The sequence below is a fragment of the Pan paniscus genome, chromosome 15 (assembly GCF_029289425.2).
Source record: "Pan paniscus chromosome 15, NHGRI_mPanPan1-v2.0_pri, whole genome shotgun sequence".
Classification (NCBI taxonomy): Eukaryota; Metazoa; Chordata; class Mammalia; order Primates; family Hominidae; genus Pan; species Pan paniscus.
The window spans coordinates 76,356,904-76,367,686 of record NC_073264.2 but is presented as its reverse complement, the minus strand read 5'-3'; the positions used below and the strand labels follow the sequence as shown (position 1 = coordinate 76,367,686).

The window sequence follows — 10,783 nt, the reverse complement described above, 5'->3', positions numbered from 1 at the left end:
TCAACCATTATTTGTGCTGTTTGAGATATCTTTTGATTTCTGAGCAACTTTTTCTCCCCCACTTCCCCCCAGTATAAACTGAATGAAGGGCATATGGTATTAGAGAAACCAGAAATCACTATGCATTTATTAATAAGGGATAGGGCAATAGCCCTCCTTCCCTTTCGAGAATAAAAGAGTACAAAAAAAGTACACGTTAGTGAAAACATTTTTTTTTTAAACAGAGTTTCAATCTTGTCGCCCAGGCTGGAGTGCAATGGCGCAATCTCAGTTCACTGCAACATCCGCCTCCCGAGTTCAAGTGATTTTCCTGTCTCAGCCTCTCAAGTAGCTAGGATTACAGGCATGCACCACCACACCAGGCTAATTTTGTATTTTTAGTAAAGACGGGGTTTCTCCATGTTGGTCAGGCTGGTCTCGAACTCCCGACCTCAGGTAATCCACCTGCCTCGGCCTCCCAAAGTGCTAGGATTACAGGCATGGGCCACCGCGCCCGGCCTGAAAATTTTTTTTAACCAAGTATCAAGAGGCAGTTCAGCCTGCTGGATACGATAACGAGCAGGAAGATTCTAATGCCGATAACGGAATATCAAGAAAGTTGTTTATTCTAACCATTCTTCAATTTGCTCATCTTTGAAGTAGAATAACCCTCCACGTGATTTTGTGAGAATAAAAAGTTAAAATAGTCTGTACAAAGCTAGGTTCTGTTTGCTTAAAGGGTTCCTTGAAGATCAAAACATCTGAATTTAATATTAGCACAACAAAATTTAAATATTTCCCCCTGCGAGTACTGAAACAGAAAAAATGTATTCCCACAAAAGCTGTTACACAGCAGTTTCCCGTCCCCAGAAGCAGTAGAAAATCTTAGCATTCCAATGGAAGGCACGTATTTGTAAAATATTCTAAAATCAGCTCTATAGTTTCCTTGTCCTCTTTGATAAGGGATCAGACAGAGGGTGTGTCCCCCTCCAGCAGCTACCCTTCTTGACAAACTGGTCTCCAATAATACCTTTCAGAAACTTACAAGACTTCCAGAATGAAAAGAGCACAAGGTTGGTCGCATTCAACTTAAATGCTTTTATTGACAATGTCTTGGAACAATAAGCAAACAATGCTTAAATTTTTCATTCAAATTCACTTTCCACATGTCAAAAGACCTCAAGGTAGAAAAAAATAAAATAAAAATATAAATATCTGAGAATCCATCTTAATAAATAAATTAAAAACACAATAAAACGTTTTCATGGAAAACTGTTAATGTCAGAACATTCAGACCACCTCAACAATGCATGATCAGTAACATTACAATGAACATTGATGTTGAAGAAAAACTACAGTACATGGATATAGCTATTTATTTCTATCTACCAGAAAATAAAGTCGTGTCTTTTCTTAGTATAATATTGGTCATTTCTAATCAGAACACACTATTGCCAGGAACACAGTAGTTATTGTTAAAATCAGCTGCACTAGATACAATTTGAAAATATCCAGCACCAGGTTAATTCCAATAATGAACCCAATAGATTAGTTAATGCTATGAGAAGACTAAGGAGAAAGAGAAAAGAGACACAGACCCAGGCCTGGCTCAACATGCTACTAACTACCAGCTCTCTGAAGTGTCACTGGGAACAATACACACTCCATGCGTTTTGCTACATCTCCGGAAGAGGTAAGGACTTGAGTCCACACATGGATGCTTTCAAGTCCTTGAGGCCCACAGCCTGGTGTGTTTCACGCACAGATAAGGTCCTCCCTAGGTCTACAGGAACCCTCTAGGGAAGACGTGTTTCTCCTCTCTGTAATGCACCAGCTCGGGCAGTGGCACTTGTGGGTGCCGGCTGCCTCCCCTTCCCTGCCCCCTCACAGGGCCAGCAGCGTGGGTGAGCTGAGCGAGTCAGAGGAAGGCTCATTGCTGCTGCTGCCCTTGCGGTGGGCAGCTGCACAGCTGGGGAAGGAGTCAGCCTCGGGGTAGGTGAAGACGAAGGAAGACGTGTAAGCAGTGCAGCTGGGAGTACAGGTGACCACCGGAGTGCACAGGGGCTCCAGCTCTGTGGCCATGGGCCCCATCCCCAGGGAGCCACTGTGCAGAGGCTCCCAGTCTGCTGCATAGAAGGACCCAGATAGGTCCATGTCTGGCACGGAGCGGGCTGTCTCAGAGCCACTGGGCCTGGATGATGCTGGGAACAGGAAGTCATCAAAGGGCTCGGTCTTCAGCTCCATGCTGCTAATGCTCTTGACAGGTTCCACTGAGGGCTTGGGCTCAGGGTCATTGAGGAGAGGCAGGGTGAAGGCCTCTTCAGACTCCGGGGTGGCAACCTCTGGCAGGCCCCCAGTCAGATCAAGGGAAGCCACAGACATCTCTTCTGGGAAGCCCAGGTCATCAGGGATCTTGCAGGCAGGTCGGTGAGCTGCCAGGATGAACTCTAGTTTTTCCTTCTCCTTCAGCAGGTTGGCAATCTCGGTCTGCAAAGCAGACTTCTCATCTTCTAGTTGGTCTGTCTCCTGTATACAGAGGGATAAAGGAAAGCATAAGACACAGTCTTACTCAAGGGCCCTTATGCTCAATCTTCAACTTTCCCCTTAAGTTTTAAAAAGGAGCAACCCACAGAGTACCTACCGCTTGGAGTGTATCAGTCAGCTCCCTCCTCCGGTTGCGGCATTTGGCTGCAGCCATCTTATTCCTTTCCCTTCGGATTCTCCTTTTCTCTTCTTCTTCTGGAGATAACTAGAATAATCACAAAAAAAGACCGACATTCAGTAAAAGTGTCTGCCATCACCTCCATTCACCCACCCCAGTAGAACTGGCTCCTGCAGCTTCCCTGCTTCCTGGCACCCCACTGTGAAACCATTTCTGACCTGCAGTTGCAGACTAGGTGTGACTTGCATTTAAAATAAGATCCTCAGCAAGAGAACAAAGAAGAGCCCAGTCTAAAAGCATGCGGTAAGAAACTTGGGGAAGAAACTATGAGAGTACTTCTTAGGGTGAGACTCAGAGTCTGAGTTGGGATGGAATGGGCTTGGAGCCAGGGCTCCCAGTTACGGATGTGCAGCCAGCCCCATCAGTGGCTTCATCCTCTGTACTGGGCTCCTGCATCTCCGGGGCTGCTTCCCACCCAGCCCCCACATTCCCAGGAAGAGTACGCTAGAGTTCCTCACCTGTTCCACCTTGCCCCTCCTGCCAATGCTCTGCGCTCGGCCTCCTGTCATGGTCTTCACAACGCCAGCCCTGGAGTAAGCCCCAGCGGAGGGGGTGGGGACTCCGAAAGGGTGAGGGGCTCTGGTCTGCGATGGGGCCACGGAGGAGACGAGGGCGGGCTGCACCAGCCACTGCAGGTCCGGACTGGTCGAGATGGCAGTGACCGTGGGAATGAAGTTGGCACTGGAGACGGCCAGGTCCGTGCAGAAGTCCTAGAACAAAACAGAAGGGGAAAGCCGACGTGAGCGAGCAGGTTCCGGACACAGGTGGGGCGAGTTCCCAGTGCCGCATGCAGCAGTGAAGAGAAACGATCCTGCCACGGACGTTTCATCTTAAATGTCCCTCATCCTGGATGAAAGGTCTCCCCCTTTTCCTCCCAGGCATTCCGCAGCGCAGTGCCTGTCTCTTCCATCCTGCCGCTGCGTTCCCGTTATCCCTTCAGCATCACTTGCTTGAAAGGGGGTTTGTTATAAATATCCCTGACGTCTGCGCTGACGCAGGCGCCGCTCCGGAGTCTCCAGAATGAACTCGCTTTTTATCAATGAAACTGCCTTACACACCCGCCCGCTGCACCCTCCTCCCTCATCCCTCCTCCGTGCTCCAGGCTGCCGGGGGAGGGGGGATTGCCGCTTTCTGCCACCTCCCCGGAGAAGCCAGGCTCTAGTTAGCGAGTTTGTGCTTGGGACACGTCTGCTCCAGCTAATGTCAGAGATCCGTCCTGGAGTGCAGACCAGAGGTTGCTCAGAATGAACCTGCCTCCCGAAGGGGGAACCAATTCTTACTATGGCAAGCGTGCGTGCGCTCAGAGCAAGTCCCGAGCCCCCGAGCCGGCACCCTCCGGCCACGGCAGCCTCCCTCCAGGCACAAGGGAGCCCCCTACTCATCTACTGGAGCGTCCCGCCCGGTGTCTCCTCCTCCGCGACCCCAAGCCCCCGGCCCCGCGGCGGCGGGAAGCCAGCCTTACCTGCGCGTTGACAGGCGAACCCATGCTGGAGAAGGAGTCTGCGGGTGAGTGGTAGTAAGAGAGGCTATCCCCGGCCGGGGACGCGCTGCTGCAGCGGGAGGATGACGCCTCGTAGTCTGCGTTGAAGCCCGAGAACATCATCGTGGCGGTTAGGCAAAGCCGGGCGAGGGGCCGAGGGGCGGAGACAGGTGGGCGCTGTGGAGCAGAGCTGGGTAGGAGCGCGGTCACTGCTCGTTCGCTGCGCCGCGGCCGCCGGCTCAGTCTTGGCTTCTCAGATGCTCGCTGCAGATGCGGTTGGAGTACGAGGCGCCGCAGCCACTGCTTTTATAACAAGCGTTTTATGAATGAGTGTAAACGTCACGGGCTCAACCACGGTGGCGCCAGAGGGGTGACGCGCGGGCCTGGGCGCTTCTGCGGCCGCCTGGCTGCGTCCCCAGCGCTCGCAGCTCCCTGCTCCCGCCTTGGCGCGTGTCCTAATCTCGTGAGCATTTCGCAGTTCCTGTCTCAGAGGTCTCGTGGGCCCCCCAAGATGAGGGGTTTCGGGGATGGCTCCCCCCAGGGCTACAGGGAAAGGCCGTGGAAACCTGCTGACGCAGATGTCCTAATATGGACATCCTGTGTAAGGGGGGAGGGATTGACGGGAACTGCTCGCGGGCTGCAGCCAACACCGAGGGTGCAGTGCGGGGGGAGGCGGGGGCCGCGGCCGGGGGAGGGGAGGCGGGAACGGCGCAGAATGAGAGAGAACATTCGCACCTGGTTCAATGCGGACCCTTGTTCCCGAGGTCGGGGGGGATGGGGCAGAGAGCGCCTTTTTACCCTTGTACAGAAACTGAAGACAGTTCTGAGGCTCAGAGATAGGAGAAACGGCCTCGAGTACAGGACCCCGAGGACTTAAGCCTCGGCTCCCGAAGGAATGCGCCCCTACCCCCATCCCCAATTCTAGCCCTAATTCAGTGCAAAGCGTGGAAGCAGACCTTCATCCCCTAGCCTCCAGCCCTCGGGCTCGAGCAATACTAGCACTGTTCCTGCGTTTGGAAGCAGAAAGTGGAGGATCCAAAATAAGAGAATACGATAACCTACTTTACGATACTGGGTACTTTATTTATTTATTTATTTATTTAAAGAAGACAGCGCGTTTATTTATTTATTTTTCTCGGCCATGTGTGGGAATATTAAGGAAACTGTCAAATCCCTGAGACACCAGCAGATAAACACTGTGCAAAACCTACGTGCGAAGACATTTGAAGGGGGTGTCTGCCCGGTTCTGAGCTGGGCCCCAGGGGTAGGGAGTGCGAGGTGTGGTTATGTGGGCAGGGTGGTCAGTTCGGGATGACAAGGCGGGGTGTGCTTCCTGCGGGGAACTCAAATCTGCGCTGGGGGCTGGTTCGGTCCCGCCAGGAAGCTGTGCTTACGGGAGCCCGCAGCGGGTGATTTTCCAGCGCGGACTTGGAGGGGGGAGGACGGGGGCTGGAAGGACAGTGTCCAGCTGCGCCTAGGCGGAATACCTCGACTGCTGGGACCCCAGGCGCGGCTCCACGTCCTGGAACACGGGGCTTTGGGGAGGCAAGGTGCTCCAGAGTGTCCCACGCCTCCCAATCTCCTGCCCTGCTGCGTAGGACAGCCGGGGTCACGCTGCCGGGGCTCAGCCCCAGCGCGCTGGCCACCTCCAGGGCGCGAAGACGCATGTCCCCGCACAGCCCCGGTCTTCCCTTCTCCACTCTTCGGGCCCGGGGGTCGGGGCCCGCGGTGGGCACCTGGAGAGGGGCGAGGCAGGATGAGGCCGGCGGGCGGATAGTTCGGGGCGCGCGGGGAGCCGGACCGCAGACCTGCCTCCAGCCGCCGCGCCCGGGAGCCAGGAGATCCTGCTATAGATAGTAACAGGGAAGCGGCTGTTTACAGCAACACAGCGCCGCCAGGGCCGTCTCCAGGCAACGCCGCGCGGCCGGGCGCGCCGTCGGCCTGGCGAGGCCACCCTCCCTCCCAGCTCCCCTGGGCCGCGGCCTCCCCGGCCCGGCCGCGGCCGCTCCCGTCGCCTGACATCATCCGCCGGGTCCGGGGGCTGAGCGGCCCGCGCGAGGCTGTGCGCTAACCTCCATTCTTAGAGATCCAACCCGGCAGGAGCGGGGAGGGCAGGAGGCGGGGATTCGTGGAACTGGGCCACTTGCTATTTTTGCATTCCCTGTCACAGGCAGAGGTGAAAACAGAATTTCATCATTGTATGTCATTGGTTTATGTTGGTGGGAATTTAGGCGCTTTTTTTTCTCACTCATAAAAAGGGAGGGAAACGGAAAAACACACATAATACGTAAACACAGATTCCTTGGAGCTGCTCTGAATCCTAAAGCAATTCTGCGGCCTTCGGTACTTCTAATTCTATCCTTGATTACAGAAAGAAAGAGGGGGACGGGAGGGAAAGGGGTTATGAAGCCAAATACATCTCTCTTATTATTAATATTAGCTTCAGACAAAATAGGTCAAGCTTTGAATTCCTGAGTCTGGCCATGACTGCCATTCACAACTAGATCTCAGGCCACTTAACAGGAAACCTGACTGGGTGCGGTGGCTCACTCCTGTAATTCCTGCACTTTGGGAGCCCGAGGCGGGTGGATCACTTGAGGCCAGGAGTTCGAGACCAGCTTGGCCATCATGGTGGAACTCTGTCTCTGCTAAAAATACAAAACAGCCGGGTGTGGTGGCGCACGCCTGTAGTCCCAGCTACTCAGGAGGCTGAGGCAGGAGAATTGCTTGAACCCGGGAGGCAGAGGTTCCTGTGAGCCCAGATCGTGCCACCGCACTCCAGCCTGGGCAACAGAGCAAGACTCTGTCTCAAAAAGAAAAGAAAAGAAAACCTAGAATGATTTGATTTACTTCCCTTTCAGGTCCAAAGCATCTCGGCCAATACCTAAAAGATGTGTCAAGATTTTATATCCAGGATTTATCTCAAATACACTTATCCTGCCTTTGCCAATTAAAAAAAAAAAAAAAAAGGAAGGGTCTTTGAGTGAGCCTATTTCCTCCAGATAGCTTAACTCTTTCCTTCTGGCACCATTATGACCAGAGTTGGAGACTTACTAAATCCATCCTCTGGAAAGGACAAACTAAGTCCATCCTCTGGAAAGGACAAACCATTATTTAACAAATAATTTTGTTAAATTATTTATTTAACAAATAATTTTGTTAAATTATTTATTTAACAAAAAACTATTGACTGGGCTGGAGGCTGGTGCTCACTGTAATGAAGAGGGTAGACCTGTCCCGACCCTCAGAGAGATTCCAGTCTCATAGGAAGACCAACAAGTCAATAGAGCTTACAGGGTAGCAGTAAGTGGTTTGAAAGAGGTAAGAAAGGGGTGCCAGGCAACACAGAAGAAGGCTTGGAAACAGGTCCCAGAGGAGGTGACTGCAATACAGAGATGGGGCTCAGATCCTCTGTCCTCTGGATAATGGAATGATGAAGATTGAGTAAGGCCAGAGCATCATCCAGGCAAAGCAAGTGCTCAACCAGAAGCCACAGTATAGGCCAATACAATCTCAGACTCCCTCTCCTGCCCCACTAACATCCGAACCTGTGATCATTCTAACATATTCTCACATCTCAATCTGCTCATGGTATCCATTTCAGGACTGCAAAATCACATTCTAAAAAGTGGAGCTCACACAAGGTAGCCTAAAAATGAAGACAAATCAGAACAAACATGTGAAATTATTTTTGCCATTTGCAGATCCGCAGGTCAGGGTGACTTTGAGACAGGTGCTTGTGTGCCTCCGTGAGCACGGCGCTGCCTTCCAACAGGGCAGGGATTTCATGCTCTGGACAAGTCTGAGCATATAAAACCAAAATGTGTGTAGTTCATGATTATCTATGTGCTGAGTTCCTCCTATCTGGGGATCCAAAAGTGAAAAGGAGGGTAGAATTCCACATCTGAATTTTAACCCAAATTGAAAAAAAATTCACTTTCCCTCTACAGTGTTTCCGCATCCGATAGACTTTTCCTACTTTGCACTCTCCCTGTGGCACTTGAAGGAGACCTGACCCCACACTTTTGAAGTCAGTGCACATTGTTTAGCCTGGTGTTATTGCAACATTAAGTGAAAGGCTGCTGTCTGTACCGCCTACGTAAATGCTGCCGCACACAGCCCATCCCCAGCATGCAGAAGTAGTTGTTTATTTGGGGAAGTCTGGTCTAGTGGTGAAGGGTTGTGGTCAAAGCACGGGACCAGAAGTCAGGAAGATGCATATACCGAAATCAACTTAGACTTGTTTGGTAACTTTTCGCCTTTGTCTTGTTCATGTGCTGATATTCACTTAGGATCTAGCACAGTGCCTGGCACATAGTAGGTGTTCAATAAATATCCCTTTTCTTTTTCTTTTTCTTTTTCTTTTTCTTTCTTTTTTTTGAGACAGGGTCTCACTCTGTTACCCAGGCTGGAGTCCAGTGGTGTGATTATAGCTCACTGCAGCCTTGAACTCCTAGGCTCAATGCCCCTACCTCAGCCTCCCAAGTAGCTAGGACCACAGGCACACACCACCATGCCCAGCTAATTTTTTATTTTTTGTAGAGATGGGGTCTCGCTATGTTGCCCAGGCTAGCCTTAAGCTCCTGGCCTTAAGTGATCCTCCCACCTCTGCCTCCCAAAGTGCCGAGATTACAGGCGTGAGCCACCAGGTCTGGCAATAAATATCTCTTGAATGGATGAATGAATGCATGTCCTCATCCAGGCAAGGTGAATGTAGACGGTTGTGCTTTTTGGGTACTTAGAAAGCAAATAGATAATGTTCTTTAAATCTTTGGAAAGGCTGAACAGGCTCTTTTATTCTGGGATATGAATAGGCAAAAATTGGGAAAGACAAAATTACAAGATGTTTGGGCTATTTTCAGCTGGTACAGCCTCTGTGTATAAAGAACACCCCAGTGGTTCATGATGAAAGATCAAACTTACCCTTGTTCCTGAGCCCCATGAGAAAGACAGCTAGTGCCCATATATAAATACCACATTGTCTGCAATGACAATGACCATGTTACCACTACCCTTTAATTTATTCATTCTAAATGTCTGGACCCAACAAGAGAAAGAGGCATTCCACAATTCTTGTGGGACTCACACACACGTGAGCCCAATGAAGGGTCTTAGAAGGTCAAGGTTACTCATTCGATGGCTCAGACCGTGAGCAAAAAGATTGCCCCTATTTAGAACACTGGAGGCACAAGATTACCATGCCACCCCCCCACACACACACACATGCCACTACTGCAACTAATTAGTACTAGAGATTTAGCCTCTTTGAGAAAAACTGTTTTTTCCTTCTGAACAACTCTTGGCTTTTTGACAGGAGAGGATGATTCAATGGGATCCCCGTCCTTCTGCTAATGTGAGCATTTAAACAAAGCTCTGTGTGGTCCCTGAGACATGCTCCATCTGGAGCTGAGGAAACTGGGGAACAGTGGCAGTGCCAAAGACAGGCACACTGCAGCCCAAGCCTGCAACATCTTTTGCAGCCACCAGCAGTATGGGAAACTGGTTCTGTCAGTGTTGCAGAATCTTGCTTTAGAAACAAGTGCTCCCTACCAGCAGACAAGCACAGCTTCTCCAGGCTGTCAGCTCCTCCGATGTCCTGAGCTGACCTTCTGCAGCTCCGGCGGACTTAGCTGCTGAAATTCCAAAGGAACCCCGTCAACGTCACTAAACCTATAGGACAAAAACACACCCCAAGAAACCTCAATTGCAGGGCTCCCATCCAGTGAGAAAAATCTCATAATCACCATGTGCAGGGCCAGGGGTGGCTAGAAGAAGCTGCCACATGATGCGATTCGAGGTGTTAAGACATCTTCAGCAGAGGTCACACCATGTCATCCATGACCTTACTCTTACTCAACAAGACAAATCTTTTTTCTCTCTCTCTCTCCCTATACTGAAAAGTTGCAAAGGACAGATTTTATTTATTTATTTATTTTTTGAGACTGAGTCTCACTCTGTCGCCCAGGCTGGATTGCAGTAGCATGATCTCGGCTCACTGCAACCTCCACCTCCCCAGTTCAAGCGATTCTCGTGCCTCAGCCTCCCAAGTAGCTGGGATTACAGGCGCCCGCCACCACGCCTGGCTAATTTTTGTATTTTTAGTAGAGATGGGGTTTCACCGTGTTGGCCAGACTGGTCTCGAACTCCTGACCTCAGGTGATCTGCCGGACTTGGCCTCCCAAAGTGCTGGGATTACAGGCATGAGCCACGCCACCCGGCCACAAAGGAGAGATCTTTAAAAGAGACATTGGCCATGGTAATGCCAAAGAAATTCCCCTTTCCCAAACCAGGAAAATACTGACTAGTATGTATGAATTCATTTAGGCTGCCCTCTGATCTAGAACTCGTAATTTCATCATCAGATGTGACAACTTTTTGTCTTAGTTTAGTACATGATTGTGTTCCAAAAGAAAACTTTCTATTGTAACTCCCAGGTGAGGTCTGATTTCTCCACGGATGTTTTATTACTCTGGAGTACTGAGTTAGAGATTGATGGTGAAATTCCCAAAATGACTCTTCTGAAGAATTCCACCTTTAAACTCTGGCCCATCCCAGACTGTGAGGTAATCAGTTAGGACAAGGGCAGATTATACACTGGCAGA

The 10,783-nt window shown here is 50.6% G+C and overlaps 1 protein-coding gene across 1 annotated transcript; it reads right to left on the bottom strand.

Moving 5' to 3' along the window:
* Window positions 1-1,057: 1,057 nt before the first annotated feature.
* On the bottom strand, window positions 1,058-5,179 carry FOS (Fos proto-oncogene, AP-1 transcription factor subunit). Its single transcript, XM_003824184.5, has 4 exons — window positions 4,164-5,179; window positions 3,160-3,411; window positions 2,621-2,728; window positions 1,058-2,505 (listed from the first exon to the last, which is right to left on the bottom strand). The coding sequence occupies exons 1-4, from the start codon at window positions 4,302-4,304 to the stop codon at window positions 1,864-1,866; spliced, it is 1,143 nt and encodes a 380-aa protein (XP_003824232.1). The 5' UTR covers window positions 4,305-5,179; the 3' UTR covers window positions 1,058-1,863.
* Between the last annotated feature and the right edge of the window lie 5,604 nt (window positions 5,180-10,783).

Coding starts and splice junctions, on each gene's coding strand:
- FOS (XM_003824184.5), bottom strand. CDS start 4,304: ATGATGTTCTCGGGCTTCAACGCAGACTACGAGGCGTCATCCTCCCGC. Junction 3,412..4,163: donor GTTCGCCTGTCAACGCGCAG/GTAAGGCTGGCT, acceptor GTTTTGTTCTAG/GACTTCTGCACGGACCTGGC. Junction 2,729..3,159: donor GGAGGGGCAAGGTGGAACAG/GTGAGGAACTCT, acceptor TGATTATTCTAG/TTATCTCCAGAAGAAGAAGA.